The sequence below is a fragment of the Plectropomus leopardus genome, chromosome 20 (assembly GCF_008729295.1).
Source record: "Plectropomus leopardus isolate mb chromosome 20, YSFRI_Pleo_2.0, whole genome shotgun sequence".
NCBI classification, from domain to species: Eukaryota; Metazoa; Chordata; class Actinopteri; order Perciformes; family Serranidae; genus Plectropomus; species Plectropomus leopardus.
The window spans coordinates 19,287,705-19,310,158 of record NC_056482.1 but is presented as its reverse complement, the minus strand read 5'-3'; the positions used below and the strand labels follow the sequence as shown (position 1 = coordinate 19,310,158).

General features: G+C 41.5%; 1 protein-coding gene across 1 annotated transcript; it reads right to left on the bottom strand.

Moving 5' to 3' along the window:
• Positions 1-2,873: 2,873 nt before the first annotated feature.
• On the bottom strand, positions 2,874-22,247 carry LOC121960092 (chondroitin sulfate proteoglycan 4-like). Its single transcript, XM_042509691.1, has 23 exons — positions 22,184-22,247; positions 18,819-18,982; positions 16,500-17,603; positions 15,370-15,780; positions 15,165-15,286; positions 14,452-14,560; positions 13,021-14,346; positions 12,091-12,183; positions 11,250-11,747; positions 11,033-11,167; positions 10,460-10,645; positions 10,124-10,306; positions 9,641-9,817; positions 9,267-9,468; positions 9,016-9,147; positions 7,885-8,060; positions 7,587-7,782; positions 7,307-7,478; positions 6,915-7,066; positions 6,682-6,800; positions 5,806-5,958; positions 4,716-5,297; positions 2,874-3,968 (listed from the first exon to the last, which is right to left on the bottom strand). The coding sequence occupies exons 1-23, from the start codon at positions 22,245-22,247 to the stop codon at positions 2,874-2,876; spliced, it is 7,551 nt and encodes a 2,516-aa protein (XP_042365625.1).
• Positions 22,248-22,454: the final 207 nt, after the last annotated feature.

Genomic DNA, 22,454 nt, shown 5'->3' with positions numbered 1-22,454 from the left:
TCCTGAGGAGGCAGCAGCAGTCCCATCACTGATATCTGACACCAGAGTTCACAGACTGCAGGTCAGATTACTGCAGTCGCTCTTCATTATTTAGACCTGCCTCTCTATCCTCTCCTCCCCATTTCCATTTTGTTCTGTACTGGGTTTTTTTTCATTATTATTATTTCAAATGATAATTCTCGGTTATGATATGCTAAAGATTAGGCTTCTGAGAAAGTATCACAGCATGATTACCTTTTAATAGTGATCATCCCAAAGCACACCCACATACTAATGATGGTGTTTAACCAGCATCTTGATGCGCCATACCTGTCAGGTGGAGGGATTATTTTGGAGTGCCTACTAACATAGATTTTAACAAGTTTGTGACCAAAATTTGAGATAAATATATCTATTGAGTACATAAAAAAGTAAAAAATAGGAACAAAACAAGGTTCAATTTTGTTCAGTGTAGAGGCACACAAAGTGATTGATTAACACCCCTAACCACCACTATAAAAAGGAGGAGATACCATTTATATGCAACAGCCAGAGTAATTTTTTCAGGATATCATGTATGTATGCTGCAAGTGGTATGATGCATACATGCATCAATATAAACCTTGAAACATGTTTCAAGTACTGACTTTATCCTTTGAAACCTGAGCAAAATGGCTTGATTTCTTTCAAAACATGGGAAGAAGGCAATAAGTAACCTAACAAGAAATGGACTAAAAATTTAGCAATAAATAAGTAAAACATTCAAAGAAAAGGATCTGTAAATAAGCACAACACTGAATAAATAAAAAATTTAAAAAAGAAGAAAAAACCCTTTAAGTGCTAAAAAAAAATAACAATAATAACATTTCTTTAACATAATTTCCATTATATACAAATTATAAACATAGTTTTCTGGACATTTTTTTTAATTTCACAGTGTTTTATGTGTTCGGGTACTCAGCTTTTAAAATGTGCATGTACTATAAACATACTGAAGGTCATGATTCCTGATCATCTGATCTCTCTCCTAGTTTATGCTCCACTGACTGTTGATTGCACTTACAGTATGTGTTTAAGATTAACACAGGTAATTCTTTAAGAAATATCTTTTATTAAAAATAAATCTTTCACAGTGCATGGCAAACTGTGGCAGGCATAACAGGGGTCATATGTGACAAAAATGTTGAGGTCAATGGAGAACTAAGGAAGCTACCAGTTTTGAATGGTAAATGTGTAAAGAAACAGAAACAGTGAAATGGCCGCTCATTGCCTAAAGCTGTAACAACAACAAAGGGAATAGCAAAGTGTGCAGAGCAGTGAAAGCGGGGTGAGTGTAAAATAGTTTGCATGCATGAACTTGGAAACTGACAGCATCTTGAGTCACATGTACAAACAGGCAGTATGATCTACCAACGTACATACAAGTAACACCTCAGCTCTGTACAGCTACAAATGTAGGGGAAAGGTGTCAATTACCAGTTCAACAACTTAATATTTGGAGCTAACTTCAGCTACATCAAATCTTTAACAGTTAATATAACAAGCCTTAGCCTGTATTTCACTTCCTTGCTCAGCCACATTTCCAAAATTATAAAACAATAATAACCACAGTTGTAGACGTTAGTTGTGTTCTGTTCTGAGGAATCAGTCAGCAACCTGTGGTTGTGCTTATGTCATTACAGTAAATTTTTGCAAAAACTGAAAAAATCTCAAAAAGGACAAGAACAAACTAAGCACTTATAATGGATTCAGTTTGCTTTGAATACTACCTCACACCTTTTATTATTATTTTTGTAGGAATATTTTTTTTTAAAGTTCATAGCTGGTCAGATAGGTCTTAGCAGACGACTGATGTCTCCTGAACATACGCATACGCGCTTAAGCCTCGTTTCCACACAGTTTTGTTTTGTATTTCAGTGTAGTATACAGAGTACGCCGCTCGAGTTCAACACAAGGAAATGCATCTGTTGTATGGATTGAAAGAAACGTAGCAGCAGAAATGGCAGAAAAGTTCATTTTGAGTGTTTTTCATTGTCTGATGTCATGCAATATGTGTATGGAGCAGTGCAAAGACAAAAACAGGACCAATGATGAATAGAGACAAATAAGTGAGGAAGTTGGCCTGTTTTTGTGTAAACAAGCATAGCACTAAATTCTGGTCCATTTGCATAAGCAGTCTCTGCGGCCCCCTGCCCTTTCTCTATCACGCACTTTTTATTTTTTTTCTTCTTTCCCTTTCCTTCCTTTTTTTTTTGAATCCCAATTTACCTTTTTGTGGAAAGACATGACAGCGTGCATTGGTGCTCCAGCAGCATTCACTTATCGGATCTAGCTGTGTTTAGAGACACAGGGTCAGACTGAACCATTTTGCGCTTTTAAGGGGTGAGAGGGGCCTCAGAGAGTTTCAACTTTTTTTTTTTTGTTTAATTAAAATAACATTCAGTCTTTAATTTGATTTATTTAGCTAGTTGCAGTTTAGTTAGGGCACTAATTACTTTGAAATTAAATGTGAATAACATTACAAGTATGCTACCAATGATAGTTAGCTAAACATGCCATCAAACTTTTCACTTAAATAAAAGTATAAATAAATCTGTAGTATGTTAATCATCTTGTTAGCTAATTTGTTTTTTCCTGTGGCAGAGGGCATATGGTCTGTCTGAAATCTACCACTAAAGTTTCTTCAGTGTACTTGAGACAAGTTACAGAGCAGAAGAAAGAAAAATGAAAGGAGGAGTTTTGCAAACACACTGTAGATCACGGAAGTTCTCATAGGAATAAATGGATTTCTGGTTGACTTGCATACATACACAGAGCGATGTGGAAACAAGGCACCACACACTTCCCATCAAAAACACATCTCTAAGGCACAGTTTTTCTTTGGACCACTCCCATCAAACCCAGTATTGGTTGTCTTTCAGAGTCGGAGTTGGGGACCTGGATCTCAGAGGGGTCTTGAATCCTGCAGTCACATTATCTCTTTCCTTATTGTTACCACCTCTAATATTCCCATCCCCACCTGCTCCATCAGCTTCAAGTGGCCCCCAGAAGGTCATTCCAGGGGCCAGACTCCTTCTCCTGGGACTTATGGGCATCCTGGGTGAGGTCGGGCAGCTTGCTGTGCCCAACGGGGTGACGACCACAGAGGGCATAGCCACGCTCCGCTCTGCCCGGCCCAGATAAGGGCTGCCCTCAGTGGGTAACGCTACCGCAGCGAGCTGCTGGAGGAGCCGCAGCCGGGCTTGTTTCTCTTTGCGGCGGCGGAACACCAGAATCAGAACAACAAGGATTATGATGAGGAGCAAACAGGCCAGTAGCGGCAGGATAATGAGGAGAGGGTCAGCGGCAGGGCGGGGGAGGACCTCAACGTGGACCGGGTGGGTTTCAGGAGGGAGCGCTGGACCGTGTATGTCCGAGACAGAAGGAGCGTGGGGTTTGGGGGCATGACTGTGACCCCCTCCTGCTCCATCTGCACCGCTGCCTGATCTCCCTCCATGACTGCGTGTGTGGTTCCCCCAGCGGCTGTGAGGCCTCGGCTTGTGCTGCGTCCTGTTGTGGTTCTTAGGTGACAAGATGTGGGGCGGCAAACCCACCCCGGCCTCGCCTAGTGTCGTGGAGGTCCCTCGTCCGCCTCCTCTTCCGGCAGTGGTCTTATTATGTGTCGGGAGACGGGTTGTAGTGTGTTCACGACTTGCACCGTCTGTATTTGAACCGCTTGGACCATGATGCATCTGGTGGTGGGGAAGGATGGTGAAGTGAAGCTCGGCCTTCGCCGGTTGGACGTTTCCAGCCTTTAGCAGGAAGATGAAAGAGTCATTGAGAGGCGTGGCGGGGGCGTGGCCTCGAGCTGTTGTTAGTGCTGATTTGTTATTATGCAGCTGGTTGTCACCATCGCTGAGAGTTTCCTCGATGGCGACCCGACCTTGCACCACATCTCTGAATGTGAATGACTTCAGAACCTCTGACGCTCGGTTAGGGTCATAGGTCATCTGCATGCACACAGACACAGACAAAGAGAGGGTGAAATAAAAAATAGATGATTAGACTTAAAGTGGCATAAGTTACTGAGGTTTTGGTGATTTTTTTTTTATCGGGTGCATCCACAATGAGCATGGCATGTTCCTTTAAAGGGTTAGTTAACATCAAAACAAATACATATTTTTCCTCTTACCCGCGGTGCTTATTTTCAGATTTTTTGGGGTGTTTTTTGTGTGTTGGAGATATCCGCTGTAGTGATGTCTGCCTTCTCTCATATACATTGGCAGGGTTTCCCAAACATACATTTATTTGTGGATGCCACCACAACAAGAATATCTGCTGACACATATTGATTTTATATTTTTGGAGCTGGAAATTTTATTGTTTTGTTGGAATTTATATATTGTTTTGGTTCTTCATTGTACTGGGAGTGCAGAGTGTACTCTGGGCACAGACGGAGCAGCAGAATGCCAGGTGCAGTGAAAGTGAAACTGTTCATTGTGCTCTGGGATAAAAGCAAAATAAATTTTAGGATTTAAATTTCATATATCCCATCTACAATTTGTAAAACATATCCATGATGCCTTCTAAAAAAATAGCATATTACATAAAATGATTTCAGCACCGTTCCACATATAACCATTGCTGCTGTTCTCTAATGCAGCCATCAAGTTTTAATTCTCTAGATAGTCCACACTGGACTTTGGGTTGAACTGTCCCTTTAAACTATATCAAATGAGTGCTATGAACAGCTTTACCTTGACTAGTTTTCCATGTTTTGGTGGCGACAACACATGAAAGACCGGGTCGGCTCGGCTGATTCTTGCCAGCTCAGAGGCGTCGATCATGGACTTCCCCAGTTTCACAGCGATACCACTGGGCACTCTTACTGGCTCCCTCAAGGAGAGCAGAGGCCGCACAGTCACCTTCACCGTCTGCGCTGTCACATTTCCATAGTCGACACCAGGTGCCGAGGCTGACACTGAGACTTGGAAGCTGTCCTCTGATTCGCTGAGATCAGTCATGTGATAAACGACACGGCCAAACTGCAGATCCTCATGGCGGAAGGTTGACACTTCCTGGTCGTTGATAGCAATGCGTCCGTGGTGAGGGTGTGTGGTGACGGCGTAGGTGATGTTGGCTGGCCTGCGGCTGTTTGTTTGAGCTGCAAACTGGTTGGTTGTCAGGACCACAGCAGTCCGGCCTTGAACCAGTGACAGGCCAGTGTTGTTCACCATGGAGACGGAGGGCTTTATGACCTCCAAACTAAACAGTTTGTAGAGTGGACGATGATGACCGTCGGTTACGTTGAAGTAGAAAACACCTGTTGAGGGCTCTCCCTGGCAGAGAGAAAACAGAAAGGAGGAATTTAAAAAGCACCAAAAAAGGCAATGAAATACATCTACACAAAGAATGGAAAACAATGGCTATCTCAAAGTCAGGGAAATATTTTTTTTTAAATCTACAGCCTTTGAAAATGTGCTTATTCTTGGTGCATCACTGTCTAAATCATATAAGGTTTTTCTAAGACAAGCAGACTAGACAAATTTCTAATTTTGTACTTTAAATATATATTTGAACAAAGACACAGAGGAGGTCAAAAACACATTTAAAACTCTCATTTTTGGGATTCAACATTTCTGTCTTTGGTGACCCCTACTGGTATTATCAAAACACACTGGTAGACAGCGAGGCATGCCCATTTTTCTACAAGCAAAAACTTTTGCAATCAGTTATATAATTCTATAATCACATACAAATTACACACAAAGGAGCTTCATAGGTTTCCCTACGGCACATACATTTGAAAAAAGGATTCAATTCTCCTTTAGTGGACTGAATCTTCACCTGCTGTGTGAAGTGCAGCCGACCGTGGTTGACGTCGTACTGGGTGAAGGAGGTCACCTGCTCCGGTCTTTCCCCCAGAGTCAGGTAGCCATTGTTGGGTTTACTGATCACAAGGTAGTGCAGCTCCTCTGGAGGGGTGTCATGATCCTCAACCTGAACATATTGGTTGACATTATTGTATTTTACAAGACTCTAAGAGGAGTTTACGTTCACCTAAAGTAAACACATGTTTAAGTGTCGTTCCTACTGGTAAATTATCTCATAAGGCATGCAAAGAAACTTATCTTTTATCCTGAAAATTATCATTTCTTTATAAAAGCCTGTGGAAGGAATGGATTTTATGTCACAATCATTATTATGATATATTGTTATAACTGTGACACGATGACTTTGGGAGGAATACTGTGTATGTTTAACATTATGTTCCTATACTGCCATTAAAAACAACAGGTTTCTGTTAAAACATATACACCTGTACCCAACAATGTTATCTAAACTTATAAATAGCCATCTTGGCTATTTACAACCGAGTGCACATATTCCTGGGTGTCCTAGCAACATCAAAATATGATACACCCACGAACATGTCTAATAAGCTATTCTGCTTAGGTTTATGTACACAGTGTGCATTTAGAAGCTCTATACACCCTGAAAAAACGGAAGCAATACACCAACTAAGTGATAAGCCAATACTGATTCAAGTCCTGTGCTTAACCCTTTCACCAACGTCTTCATAGCTCTTTATACTATGTCCCTAACTTTCTTGCAGAACATTTGTGTTTTTTTTCCCTTAAATTTACCACCTCAGTGTCAAAGAATATCTGAGATTGTCTCACATACTAGTCCTATCTGGTCCTAGTCTTAGCACTGACCCACCTGCAGACTGTCTGGTCCGAGTACAACTCTCTCTCCGACTACCACCTTCATACTTGGGGCTCTGCTCCTGATGAGTGGCGGCTGGTCATTGACTGGCGTCACTGTAATGTTGAACGTCTCTGTCACCGCCAGCCTGTCCTTTGGACGGTGATGAGACACCACATCTGGTGATGACAGGGAGGATGTTGAGGCTGAATAGACAGGGGAATGAGAGGCAGAGGAAGAGGAAAAACCAGACAAGGAAGATGAGGAGGAAGACGGGGAGAGATCCAAAGGCGCCACCCAGGCACGGAAAGTGAAACTGTCACTCGTCGTCTCTGAGTCATCGTGGACGTATGTGATGCCGAACTTGTTTAGTGTGGCCTGGGAAAAGTCAGGTTGGTTCCTGAGAAAAGACAACAATTTAGAGCCACAATAATTATTTACATCATAATCAAGAAGGTTTTTGGGAGATGTTTTTGTTTGAGTCAGCAGTGAATTTTGAACATGTTTTTTTTTTTACTTTTGTACAGGCTCCACTGAGGTGTACTGTGTTGAAATTATATAATTGTGCTTTGAATTTGATACTCATTTTAATTTCAGTATTCAGTTCATTTATTGAAATACCGAGAAATAAGCCAAGCACCTGGTGAGGTTGTGTCCTCGTATAGACAGAGCGCCATGGTGCGGCAAGGAAATCACGCGGTATAGGATGTGGTGGTCCTTCCTGTGAGGCTCTGGAACTTTCCCGAGGAGATTGGAGGCATCGAGTTTAGACCTGTCAATCGTCACCCTACCCCCCTCAGCCACCACAGCACCTGAATGACAGATAAAAACACCTTAATTGCTCCTCTTAAACTTGCATTCTTCCTGGTACCATAAATATCAAATAGTAAAAGAGATTTTTTTGTGCAGTCGCACAGTACCTGCGTTGTTCAGTAGTCTGGTCTTGTGTTGAGGGCTGTCATGGTGTTCGTTGGCCTGGTGGGAGATTAAGATGTTGAAGGTGTGTGGAGGAAGGAAAGCAGGAGGTGAAGATACGGTGAAAGAGAAAGAGTCTGTAGCCGACCATCCCACTGACTGTGGCTTGTTCTGATTGTAGAAGATAACTCCATCGTTCACCTAATAGACAGAGACGAAGAAAATACCAACAAGAAACAGCATAATTTTATTTAAGAAGTAAACAAACTCTTTTGTTTATTGTAAAGACACACATATCCCTACCATGCTTTGTGTGAACGTGGAAATGTTTTGAGTAGAGTTATCGGGCATTCGTTGGACCAGGCTACCAAGTTTAGGAAGAGCAGTCACTGCAAACACCACAGAGTGGTTTCTTTTGATGTCGCTGACATCGTTGGTTACAGCCTGAAGCTCCAGCTCAGAGACTGGTGTCACAGAGCCTTAAAGGTGACAAAGACACGGTAAGAGAGAGGAAAAGCTCACGACAACAGAGAGGAAGCAGTGAATGACTGATTAAACGTAGTATCATCCAGTTTTATCAGCCATACAAGGGCAGATGGGCTAAGAGCAAGGAATGTAAATAAATGAATAAGTGTTGCTGAACACTGGGAGCTGCCAGTCTACCACTGCCTCAATCTATTAATTTGTTTGTGTAACTTTGTTTCTTTGGTATTTTAAAGATTTAGTTCTGATTCACCTGTCTGTTTTTGAAGTACTAAGCATAATACTGAATAAATGAGACCTGGATCATACTGCAAGATGTGTGAGAATTTGTAAACAGATGTTTTGCTATACTTCTGTTGTTGCCACCTGTGATGCTAATTCATTTTTAAAAAATCTGTTTTTTGGGGTGGATAGCTAAGGAAACGAACTAAGGATAATGATATATACAAAATTAACAAGTACAGTATTAAATGTTACATACAATGAGAATAACAGCTTTACTAATGTAACCTTGACTAAAGAGACGACTGATAGCTGAGTATATTGCCAGTATCAGCCAGGTACTGACTGGGCACAGAGGTTTTGTAATCTTTGCTGCCTTTTTGTGTAGGCAGAAACATAAAGCAGCAACATAATGCTCAAACTAGTGAGGCCTCCCAGTGTAACTGTTATACAACTGCACTAAATTTAGCTTTACTTGTCAGATCTCATTTTACCCATAATCACAGGACGAATAGAGCTACAAACTATCAAACATTTTCACTAAAGAATGGAAAGACAATTTAAACAATACATTGATCATACTAAACTTCTAAAAACTTTGTTATAGATGAACAGGCCAGTTTCCTTGAGGAGAGAAACGCCTCTCTCAGATCATCTCCCTCCACCAGTTACTTTAGCTGACGTACAAGTCCAGAGTGTTGAACAAATTTTTTTGTTGTAAAACCCTACCTGGATAGACCTCCAAGGGGTGATTTCTCTCCAGTGTGAGAACCAGAGAGTGGGCAGTTGTGCTGAAAATCTGGCGAGGGGTGAAGTTCACGCCATCGTTCACCTGGAAGTGAAAACCGCCTGATAGAGCGCCTACAAAAGAACAGAGTCAACATCAAGAAAAAAGAGGGGTTATTCCTTCATTTATTCCAGACTCATCTGTTGGTCTAAAAGTCTCGGAAATGATACTTCAAATAGCAAAAAATATTCACCACTGTGCACAAACATCAGCTGTCCAGTCTGTATGTGATTCTGGGTGAAGTTCAGGATGTGTCTGGAGGGGGCGCTCTTCAGGGCGAGGTGGCCGTTGCTGGGCGGGGTGACGATAAACTCCAGCCCCTCAGGGTCAGGAGTGTCCGAGTCCTCCACACTGAGATCATCTGTGGTGATTTCTGTCGCTGAACCCACCCACACCTGAGCAAACAAAAAGGCAATTAACTTTAGCTGAACGAATCATTCAACAAATTGGGAAATGGACATTTTGGTGACGAAGATTAAATGAGGAGAACACTAATGACACTAAAGCCAAAAATGATTAGCTAAGCTTAACAAACATGTCCTATGTATGTATGTTGTCCCTCCCCACCTTCAGACCCTTGTTGGTTATAACAACAGGAGTCTCATCATCGACAGGTATGACACTGATGTGAGCGGTGCAGGGCAGACTGTGCTTCCTGATTTCTGTCTGATTGGCCACAATGGTAAAGTTGTCACTCAGTGTGTCGCTGCCGTCATGGATGTAGGAGATGTACTCACGTTCCACCTGCAAAGACAAGTGAGTTTGAAAAGATTCATGTCGAGAACAAAATCTAGCACTTCCCTAATCACAAAGCACCTGGCAAAACAACAGTAAACATGTTATCGCACAGAAACGAGTGTTTCCAGTTTAACTAAATGCAAAAATCTGTCAGATATCGAGTTTGATTTCCCAGTCATAAAGCAGTCACTAGGTGGGTTTCTATTACAGATCTGCGCAAAACTTACGCAATATTTTCGAGATGTCGATAAAACACAATTATTATTACTTTTTCTAAGATTTACAAAAATTACAATTTCAAAGAAGTCAAACCTCAGTGTGAGTGAAAGCAGTGATGGGCATCCCCGGGATGCGGCTGTGCTCCAGGTGTCCGTGTCGCGGTGGAACGATGACCTGGTACAAGAAGTTCATCCCTGAGAAGTGATGACTGGCCACCTTGATTATGTCAGAGGTCAGCGGCAGGGATGACCCCTCATCAAGAGTCAAGTCAGACACCTACAGAACCAGTGACAGTAATGATTGGCTGAATGAAAAAGTTGGCTACCTGATCAATTGTTTCTTCCTTTGGTTGGCAAAATTAATTTATTACCATTTCCATACCATTCTTTCCTTTTTTTAAGGTCATCTAATGTCTAGACATTTTTTTACCTGTAGAGGGAGCAGCATAGGAATGATGTCAATCTCCAGTCTGATAGGTCCGACCTTTGTGACCCCGTTGGTTGCCTCCAACAGAACAGAGTCTTTGGTGCGTCCGGCAGCCTGCTGATGGTAGATGATCAATCCCTGGTTGAGGTCCTCCTGTGTAAAGGAAGTTGTTGTCTGCTCTGTGATGCCCTACATGAAGGAGTAGAGCAGAAACTTAAAAAGTGCTGCTTCTGAATGAATCATTTGGCTCTTTAATCCCTTCAGACCTGGATCAACAACAGTTAAATTAGAGGTTTAAAAATCTTAACTTTGGAACAGTGTGGGGCCCGGCAATCTCATCAAACAATCCTCCAACTGTCACCACATTCTGATTCAAATGTTACTCTGAATGGTGCATAGAAATATCTGACATAACATTTCTTAACTGAGCTATGCCCACTTAAAACAAGAGAGAAAAGTGAGGAGTAAAATATAAAGAAATGTCAAATCTCATGTGAAATAAGCTTTTGGGCAGTTGGTAAACATATTCGAGCAACTTTCTGCGCTTGTCAGCTTTAAACCTACAGTTGGCTGTACTTGATAGACGTGCTGCTGTCCTTCATTTTTGTTCAGGGGATTGTTGTCGGGGGGAATCTGCTGAAGGATGCCCAGAGCAGGAGGACTCTGGACGGTAAAAACTATCTCTGAGGGCTTGCTGTCTTCATGAACCACCTGTTCAAACAACACATACAAATACAAGCTTAAAAGTGACCACATAATCAATAAGTTATATACTAATGGTTTATTGGCTTACCTCTAAGTGCTCTTTGCTTATTGAGACATTCTGTCCCTCCTCCACCACCACTGGATGGTTACTTATGACCGTTGGCGGCCTCTGGTGACTCTCCAGGTAGATTTTCACTGTCACTCCGATGTCCAGATGTACCTCCCTCCTCCCTCTGTCCAGTCGGCTCTCTGTGCTCTTCTCCCTCGCTCTTGCCGTCACATTGAACCCATCTGACAACTCATTGCTGCCGTCATGGTGATACACCAGGCGCCCCAGCACCAAATCTTGCTGGGTGAATATTGAAATTGCATCTGCTTTTGTTACAGTCTTGTAATCTCCATCATTAAAGCAGAGCACACCGTGTTTGGGCGGAAGGAAGACCTCAAATGTCACTTCCTGTGGGTCTCGGATATCGAGGTTGCTGAAGATGCTGAGGTTAGCCGAGGTCACGGTTGTGATCCCATCTCGCTGGGCCATGAGGCCCGTGTTGTTCTCGACCTGGAGGTAAGGATCCTGGGCCATCACCTGCATCAGGTGGTTACACAACAGACAGCAGTCAGCAAACACATTATGCTTACTTAATTTTCACACTAAAAACGTTTTTTGCTGAAATTACCATCAAGTGATTTGTAGAAGGGGCTATAATTAATCTGTTAAAGTAACCATTACACACACATTTTAAACTACTTTTAAAAACCTGAAAATATAAGTACGAAACCAACTTAAAGATGGAGTAGGCTACTCTGGCCAAAGATAGTTAGATTGTTGATGTTTGTGGAGGGGCCTTGTATTTCAATGACCAATCAGCAATGACATTTACCAGCACCTCTGTAAAATATACATAAATAGATAAAGGCATTATAATCACCTCCAGTAGTGTTGAAACATAATGTTTCCCATCTGTTACGAAAAGCACAAAACGCCCAAAACTCACTCCTCTGTGGACAAACAACACTTTTTTCTGCAAGGAGAAGAAAGAAGAGGAGGTGATGACAGAAGAGGTTAAAGCGTTAGCATGCATTATAAATACATTTACAAACTAAAGAAACACCTGAATTTCTCCTTGCGACAGAATATCTAGAGGTCGAAGCTGCATCCTACAATTTCTGCAACTTTCCAAAACTGACAATGTGACACCCATGTTCATTTCATTATTGGGTCTTATCAGTAACAACATGTCCAGTCAAACATTACAGCTAGGTCTACATACGTCTGTAATTTTATTCTTCTTTCCCACCATAGCTTCTTTCTCCGATTAGTAATGCTCCCAGAACTGCCTTAATATGTCACTGTATTTTCTTTGCAACGGCTACAGATTTGTTTTCCTTTTCGTTGCTCGCCTTATACTCATTCATTTCAGTAACACTTCCACTGTGTCGTTGGTCCAAGCAAATAAATCTCTGGTCTTATTTTTTGTCATGTCCTTTGTATTTTCTGTAACTAAGCATAACCATCGCAGAGTAGACAATCTGCTTCCTGTTTACACTGGCATGTGCATGCCCAATGTATGTGAATGGTCATGGGATGGTCATTTTTAGGCATGTTAGTATAGACCAAGATTATTTTTGAAACAGTGCTATAATACTTGTGTGTACAGAAATAGTTTTCAAACTTAATAGTGCAGAATGAAGAAGTTCCAAAGCTTTCAGACTATTTTGTGATCAGTAAGATAATGAAGAACACATGTGGGTCATTGACATCATGACACAGAAACATCTGAAGACTAGTCTCTGCATTCATGTTTCTAAATATTCTCCTATGTGATGACAAAGAAAATTCACAGATAAATGGTGCACACCTGCTCGAGGTCACGCTGTGTGAACTCGTACAGTTTGTGACTGGTATCACTGGCCAGCACTAAATCTCCCATGGGAATCCCCCTCCGTGTGTACACCAACCAACTGTCCTCAAAGTCAGAGTCATCATCCCGGTAACGAAGGTCATTCAACGTCACCAGCCTCTGCCCATCGCGGGCCACGTGGAAAACTTTATCAACAACCCTGACAGGTCTCTGATCGTTGACAAGCTGCACAGAGATATTGAAGGTGTGTTCAGCCGTGTTTCTGTCCTCCTTCTTGATGTTGCGTTTGTGAGGTTTGTAAACCATCATTTGAAAAGTGAAGGAATCCTGCTTTGTCTCGCTGTCATCATGAACGTACATGATCCTCTCCTCGATGATATCTCGATTTGTGAATGCCACAATGTTATCATTAATGGAAGTTGAGTTGGAGAGGTTGATCCTCCTTATCTGTCCGTGCTTGGGGCTCACCATGATACTGTAGTGAACCTCACGATTACTTGCTGTGTGAGTGAACAGGACATCTTTGCTGATGACTTTACTTCCTCCTTCCAGGATTGAAAGGCCCTTGTTGACAACAGTGATTGCGCTCGACTCTGCCTTGATGTTGATTCTGAAGTCGTAAGCTGTTGAGTTTGCGTGCATCGAAAACACCTGAAAGCTGAACGTGTCTCTTGTGTCGTCGTTCAGCTTGTTGAGAAGCTCGTACTTCAGCAAGCCATCTGTGATATTCTTTTGGCTGAAGTTTGAGTTTCTTTGTAGAACTTTGTTGTCGAGAAACAGCTGCCCTTTCTTTGGTACTGTTAGGAGCCTGAAGAAGAGGTCACTCTCGTTGAGTTTAACCCCCTTAGAAACCACATGGAGTTCCTCTGGAGTGATAATAGCAGTCTGAACACCGTTGATCTCCATCTTGCTGCGTGTGACCTTGAAGTGGATCCAGCGTACCACAATGGGGAAAACAACCTCCTCTGTAGCATTAAAACCAATGCTAATTCTACATTTGAAGTGATCAGTGATGTTTTGAGTCTGAAGACCGTGGTAAGTGCTGAGGTATCGGATCCGTTCTTTTTCTAGAAGATTCTGAGAAAAGGAAGTTGTCGGTTTCCATTCTCCACTTGAGTGCAACCGCTGGACCTCACCATATTTTGGTAACTCTGTGATGTCATAGCGGATTTCCACCGCCTGATCATCCACGTTAACTTGCACAGCAAGGTGAGTGGTTGTAATGATGAAAGACCCGCCTTGGTTCACCTCCAGTCCGGTGTTATTCACCAGTTTGTGTTCGAGGGGCACTGCTATAATCCTCAAAACTACTGTGTTGCTCAACTGTGGAAAGGAGAAGGAATAAGAACAACAGATGAGATGAAGGGAGAGGAAATACGGGAGGACAAGAGAATGAAGGGAGAGGATAATCAGGACTACATTACTTACCTTCAGCCCATCGCTAACCCTGAGTGCTAGTCGGGAGGTGGAGACCCCACTGTGAACAAAGCTGATCTTACCCTCCTCCAGGTCATTCAGAGAGAACAGGTTAATGGCCCTGGAAGGTAGATACAACCCTGTTAATGGTTTGTTACTAACTCTGCACATTGGGGTTAGGAAAAACCCTGATTTAAAACACTGACCCTAAGAAACCATCAGTGCACCACCACCAGTACAAGACAAAAACACTTGCATGGCAGTTACAGTGGGACGAACTAGACTCGTTGTCCAGCTCTATATACAGTCACTGGGTGCATCAAGGTAACAAAAGTGGCTTAGACTAAATGTGTTAGGTTTAAACCTTATCAAAATATAGAGACCATAAATGTGTAGTGCAATTCTCTAGATCATTTTGATGAATTTGTCAGTTCCAGTATTTATAGTTTACTGTATAGTGCAGTATTTTTGCGTTGCAAAAAAATTGCCCAATAGTTTCTAGTTTTGTACCAGCAGATTAACACTTTAAGTGCTGCAGTCTACAATTAGCTCATGTTTTTTTAGCCTGCATTTCGCAGTGTATTTTTGCTTGGAACATTTTGTTTGATTTGGATAAAGACTGTTTTATTTTAACATTTAACCTCAGCCACTGCTCCAACAGATACACAACTGGTTGTAAGAAGATTTGCAAGGCGCTGTAATGTCTTACAAGCCGTAGTACAAACCTTCCAGGGTAATCTTGGTGCTCGAGGTTTCCAGCCTCAGTTTTGAGGTTTCCCAAAGAGCTGAACAGCAGCTCTGCAGGGTTGCTGTCAGGGTCCGACACCCTCAGCACATCTGTTGTCAGCTAGAGAAATTGTGTTTGTATTAAATTTCAAGTTATACTTAACACACTTAGACATAGCATCCAAGCATTCTTCAGTGACGTACCTTTCGTTTAGAATTCTCTAGCAGAGTGAAAATTTTCCCCTCCGGCAGGCTGAGCACAGGTGCATCATTAACAGGACTGATGCTAATATCAAACCGATGTAGCCGGTTTCCCTTCAGAAACGCAGGAAGCTCCTTCTTGCTGCTGGAGAAGACTGAAAACATGAAGAAGTCATGCTCGTCCTCTGACCCACTGTGAACGTAGATTACTCGGCCCTGCCACAGGTCCAGCATACTGAAAGTTCGGTCCGCCTCTTCTGCTTTTATTGTGATAGTTCTCTCCTGCCCCACGCCCATCGTCACATCAGGGTCATGACTGTGGTCCAGCCGGAGTTGGCCGTGGACAGGCTGACCCTCGATGCGGAACATCAACTGGGATGGATGAATGCCCAATTTCCGAAAATCCAGATTTACCTAGAGGGGAGTGAAAAAACTTACATGTTGGTGCTATTATGTGAAAATGCCATGTTTTTTTTACTGGCATTTATGTATGAGACACTCCCCGCAAGATTTTTGCAATGTTGTGATTGCAACAATGAACACAAATTCAGCCAATCCCCGTTAATTGTGTGCAATTCTGTCCAATCACTACAACTTTAACGCAAATTTGGCTATTTAGATCAGCTGAAGTCTCATTTCATTGTAAAGCTGTGCACAGGGTATTGACATGCTCAGCCCCTCTCTCTCCCTTCATTTGTCATGAGACTACTGCTGCAGGAGCAGAGCTCTTTGCCTTGGACAGAGTCACACACACACACACACACATACACACACACACACACACACACACACACACACAGTGACAGGGCTAACTGTTAGCATCACATGGCTAGCATTACTCAATGGTTATTAACAGATTCAACTGTAGAGTCGAGCCATTTCAGTGTATGATTAAAGGCTTGGTGTTAACCTCTGCTGGAAGGGGGGTGGGCAAGCAGCAAAATATGACAAATAGGGATCACCCTGTGCTGTGTTAGCCTGTGCTAACCTCACAGAGACTGAGGGAGAGCACCTCACAGAGATCGTCCTTTGGCGCTGCGTCAGATGGCTGCAACAGCTGACTGACCGTGATTGGCTGTTGCTGCAATCATCACAAACAGAAAAACAGAAGAGCAGGAAACAATAGATCCTACCCTCATGTGTTTGGGCTCCAGCGGTGCTCGGCCTCCCTCCGCAACTTCGAGCTTTCTCAGCAACAAAAAGTTAGGGTTCTTCTTATTGTTGGTAATTGGTCGTGTGGTTGTAACATCAAACTCAGGACGATGTGTCGGGCTGGTGGTGGTCACTGCGTCTGAAGCCTGCCCTGTCCTACATCCCACAGTGATGTCCTTGGTGACGCCAGCATGGGGTAGTCCTGTTCTTTGAGTGTTCACCCTGATTTCCCGGAGGCAACCTTTAAACGAGCCTCCTCGTCCAGGCACAGATGATATCAGCCCAGCCCGCCTTGCCTCACTCCAGGCTTCCTCGTTCAGCCCTCCGAGGAGGAGAGGCCCTTTGAGCTGGATGACCTGGAGCTCCAGACTCAGCGTTGCCCTGACCAACTCCTGCCCCACCTTCAGCTGGACGCTGTTTGGCAGCAGGTGCAGCTGGATGGGGTACCAGGTGTGGTTGTTGTGAACATGTGTTAGAGAACGCAACTCAGTCTTGCTCCCCTCTCCATTTCCAACTGTTGCCAACATGTTACCATCTCTGATCTCTATTGCAACAAACCCTCCCTGGTTGCCAGAGCTGTACAGGACCATGCCGTCTTCTCCTCTTGCAGAGGGGTACAATTCACATTCAAACACCCCCTCCTGTGGGCCCTCCCACGGCGGCAGAGCAATAAAGGCTTTAGAGCTGAAAAAACTCACAGAATCTTCTTCTGTTGCAGAAAACTGCGAACTACAGCCTAGAGATACCTCGTGGACGCTCTTGTACCCAGAATAAGGCCTTAAGCTGGACAACAGGTTATGCTCATTGAACACAACTTCATCAACGCAACCTCTAAACCCAGTGGAAATGTTGAGTAGATAGGGATGGTTCAATCCGGCTGTCCCGCCAACATATAGCCCGTCCTCGACACTGAGCTCCAGATCTGGTCCTGGCATACGGAGGCTGGTGTGAGAGTTTCGGTCCACGGTCATGTTGACAGTATGGTGGTTGTGGGTCAGCTCCATGGAGTGCCATGCCAAGTCGCTGAGATGGATGCCTTTTTCTGAGCGCAGTGAACGCTCACCTGAGCCCAGGTCCAGACGTACCTGAATGGGATGAAGGGGGAGGCGAGGAGAGTGAGGAATAGAGAAACAAAAGGAGATAATTTTGATACATTCAGTCTTCTACTTTTTTGAAGCCAAAACTAACCACACTGGAAACAGAATTAAGGGTGTTGACTGTAGTTCAAAGGATTGGGCTATTCCACACAAATGCAACCAAACTATTTCATGGGCAGCTCCCTTGCAGTGTAGTTTTCATTAAACCTTTGCGGTCTTCTCTCTTAATGTTGGTCATGATGGAACTTGTTCTGAAAGTACCGGGGGGGATATTTTTTTTTTCTCTCTGCAAGCAATCCGACACCAAGCTGTGTGTGTTCAGACCTCTCTCTCTGTCTCTCCTCAGGATTATTAATGGCAATATGTATGAGCTAATATGGCCCGAGGGTCAAATATTTTCTCTTGATTTGAAGGCGTTAAGTGTCTTTAAGAAATGCCTCCAGATACTTTCACATATTTGTATGATATTACTAAAAACCAAATGGTCAAAGAGAAAGTTGTCACAACATTTGTGTTCTTAATAAACACTTCCTGTCATTTGCTTTAGACAAGCATGCAACTATGTGCTTGAACCAACTATGGGTCTCCAAAGCTTTACAGGGAGTTGAGTCCTGCGTGATTTTAAAGGGTGTAAGGAAACGGTTTTTGAGAATGTACAGCAAGATTTTACCTCAGCATTTGTTTTTAAATTCTGACTATTTTTCAAGATAGAAAAAACTGACAGAATAAGGGCACAGTGAAAAACCTAAACATAAGTTATGTCACAAAGCCTTCACTCTTTACTTAACAGCCCCGTCCTGCAGTTATAAAAAAGCAAACAGAAAAATTGCTGGAAAAATACAAAAACTTAAAAGACTAATTTTGTCACATATGAAGCTTATTAAGTATGTTTGATTGTTAAAAATAAGAATTTATATGGATATAGATATATAGCATTTCTAAAAAATGACAGGAAAACTCATCTTTAATGCAATAATCACAGGAAATGCTGTTAAAATCCATCCAAGTCACTCATACACAAGCTTCCTGCAGTTATTTCATTCAGTATTTGGGCTCGTTATTTATCAGCTGTTTTGTACTGATATTAAAAGGTACTGAATATTATATGAAATAGCCATAAAATATGTCACTTAGTCAGTTTACTCAAAGATAGAAATGGGGTCCTTTGACGAACAAAGGTTGGGAACCACTGCTGTAGCCTACCTGCAGGCGCCCAGAGACCAGCTCCAGCAGCAAGAAGTCTCTGCGTCCGGCTGCCAAAAACAGCATCCCTGCCTCACTGGAGGTTCGAAATCGTACGTGGAGCAACGTCTGAATGGACGCCTCCGATGTCCGCAGGTGGATGTATCCATCACCATAGAAAGACACTGTGAAAATGAATGAGAAGAGAATGAGAAATTGAGCTTTTGTCAAAGTGGTTTGCAATGAGAAAACAATTGGTGGTCAGAAAACAACTTTTGGTTTTGACAAAAATAATGTTGTCAGTATACTAAAACACCCCAAAAAATTAGGTGAACATTTGGTGACCTCCCAGCAAAGGTTTTTTCACTTACTCTGTATTGACTGGTTTGTTAATGTGGTGTCTGCTCTCTACTTTACACCTGCTATCTGAATTCAATTAATGACAACTAATGCATTCTGAAGCGGGACAGACGCAAATGTTCAGATGCTAATTAGACCTCACTGGTGACCCAAATGACGCAGTCTAGACATTTAGTTGTACAAGCATTTCTCAGTTGCTCTAAAAGCATATACGTACACTATCAGTAATTTGCATAAAGCTTAAGGGGTGCTGTTTTTTTTAAAGCACATACGTATAGCTGACTCATATAGGGAAACCATGATCCAAATGTAAATAAAAAATGTGTGAATTACTGTTTTTAAATTAATTCATGACCACTGAACATTGTTCCAATATGTTTGTTTGTATGCCAGTGTACCCACCACTCCCAGCTGTGAATAAAAAAACAGTAAAGCTTTGTTGATTTTAATCGATTCGACCTACAAAGCAGCCGTAGTGGAGCACTCTGTGACAATGACTGTCAATTTGTGGAAAAAGAAACACAGCAAACAGAGGTCAAATAGTGTGTGTGTGTGGTTGGGTAAGGCTGACACTCTGAAAACTCTCTTAAACGGTCCGGCAGTATTAAGTGGCAGTGAGACTGAGCACAACATAGAAATGAAAGAAGTATTTCAATAATTCCAATAAAAACGTATTTAAAAAAAAAAACCCAACAAAAACACAGAAATTGTTTAATACAACAAACTTGCTCCAATTTCACTTATCACAATACAAAGAATTAATTGGCCTGATGGGGATAAAAAAAAAAAACATTTTATGAACAATTTACTCTCAAAAGCTGTGGCGTACAGCTCAACAATTCTACAGTGTAATTACACGACAGCCAATAATTTACCCTTCCACATCACAAAGAAAAAAGCCAGACAGCAACACAAGCAAGACTTTTGCCTAAAGGGAAATTATAACCATTTAGCATTAATATTGTGTTTCTGGCAGGTGGTTAAAGCATTTGTCAGCATTGTGAATTTATTTGTAAAATTACAGTTTTTGTTGACTGACAGTTTTGGAAAATGTTGGTTAACATCCAATATGAATCAAAGACTTTTCTTCTTATACAAAATTGCTTTTAAAAACAGAATACAATTGGGGGAAAAACTATTTTACATCAGTTCTGTGATTCATATTTTTTTTCCTTTTGTGTTAATTTCATGTCAAGGATGGTGTCAGCATAGTGCATAATGTCTTATCATATTATTGCCTTTATATCTTTTATAAACTCTGGTTGAAAATTGTCTGCCAAAAACAAAAAAAAAAAGTTTATTAACAAGGCTATTATCACAGCATGTGTTATAAGACTGGTCCCAGTGAGAATTACTCAGTCAGCAGACTGGCCCAGCATGCCGCTCTACATAAAGCCTATAAGCCCGCTGTCAGTATAACCCGTGCCTGTCCATCTCTTTCTAATCTGCCTCGATGATACCCGTGAACATTGGATTATTAGTAATCTTCCTTGAATGTGAGTGCAGGTCTATAATGTGCTGTCATGAGCAGGTGCAGGTGTAAGGATAGATGCAATTCTGATGGCCCTGAAATATTACTCCGGCACATGCAGCAACTTGTGTTAGGAGACGTTCATATTTCAGTGGCAATGACATATTTTAGATAAGAATTGTTTTGTTTGAGACATCGTCCACTTACAGAGCTCATTTATCTCTCAGGAGTCTTTTAAAACCAAGTTGTTATGGTGAATGAAGTCTGTGTGTGAACTTAAAAACAAGTATAAAATGTTAATTTTTACACTTGGAGTAAAATGAATATCGATTTTGCTGTGGGGAATGAAATGAAGGAGCAAATTGATGATATGGTTTTGTTATTTTAAGCAAATTGCATCCCTAAAAAAATTGGTAGAGAGTATGACATCAGATCAGATGTGCCCATGTTCCTGTGAAAAACATAAGTAATTGCAAGCATCGAACCAAAATATAATCCATTATCGTGCAGCACATTGCCATATGTCTGCAGGCAATATTAAACTGGATTAAACATTAAGCTGACAACTGTCACAGACACTTTTTAACATTAGGAGCCACTACAGGTGAAAACTTTAGCTTTAATGCTCCCATATCTTCTTTCAGACAAGTGGAATGAAAAGTCAAAATTAATGTTTGGTTATTTATTTTAGTTCAGATTTCTTTTTCTGGAAACAAATGCAAAAAGTGCATATGTAATTAGATAATGCCTTATTTGCACCCATTTCAGAAAACTTGTAGTGCAAAAAGTTTCATGCCAATATCTATTAGTTAATTTTTTTTTACCACACACACTTCTAGTATCTTATTTTTGGTCTAAAAAATCATGGAAGTTAACATTACATCCATTTTTTTCACAAAGGTTTTCTTTTTGTTCATAAATAATTCATAGTCTTATTTATGTAACATTTTATTATTAAAAACATAGTAAAAATGCTTTTTTTCTGCTTTGTTTTTAATAGTTGCTGAAAGTATTTTCTGATTTATGGAGAAAGAGATAAAAAGAGATATCCAAAATTCCCTTTGAAAAACCCTTAAACTGTAATGTGTTGACAAAATGGAAGAATTTTGAAAGAAAGAATTTTGAACCAGGTTTTGAAAATGTATGCAAATTAGGGCATTTTTAATTATATGTCTCATGTGCATAAAACAATTAAACACATCAAACTTGATGAAAAACTCATCTCCATGTAAGTAATGAGCTAGGGAAATTGATCATATCAATTAATTAAAAGTTTTACCTTTTTCACCAAGGTTTTCCAAATAATACAATACCACTATCTTCTATATAGATTGATTAAAAGGGGATGGGATTCCACAGCTCATGTGTGAATGTGTAAAGTTAACCATAATACTGGTAAACAACCATTTTAAACTATTGTTTTGCACACTTTTATAAAGCATTACCAGCTCTGTTATGTCAATGCAACAAATCATTCAACTACAATGTTGCAGTTTGAACTTCTGCATCACACAGTGAAGGGAAAAATGATTTTGTCTCCTCCGCAGCGCCTTACCTCCATAAACGTGTCCTGCAGACATCAGCAGGAACAGAAACAGATCAGCCACAAAAGTCCCCATTGTTAGTTCAGCCCTGATAATCTAACTTGCATTTAGTGAAAAGCAACATCTGGCTGCTTCATTGTGTCTTCCACTGTCATTACTGCACAGCGCTGGAACTCATTTTCACCACTGACAACTCCAGACAGTCTCTTGCTGCTGTGCTGGCTTTGGCTTACAGACAAAAAAAATGTACCTGTGCCTGTGGGCAGTGAGGTGGAGCTCCAC

Coding starts and splice junctions, on each gene's coding strand:
- LOC121960092 (XM_042509691.1), bottom strand. CDS start 22,247: ATGGGGACTTTTGTGGCTGATCTGTTTCTGTTCCTGCTGATGTCTGCA. Junction 18,983..22,183: donor TGCAGGACACGTTTATGGAG/GTAAGGCGCTGC, acceptor TCATTTTCACAG/TGTCTTTCTATGGTGATGGA. Junction 11,168..11,249: donor TAAGCAAAGAGCACTTAGAG/GTAAGCCAATAA, acceptor TTGTTTGAACAG/GTGGTTCATGAAGACAGCAA.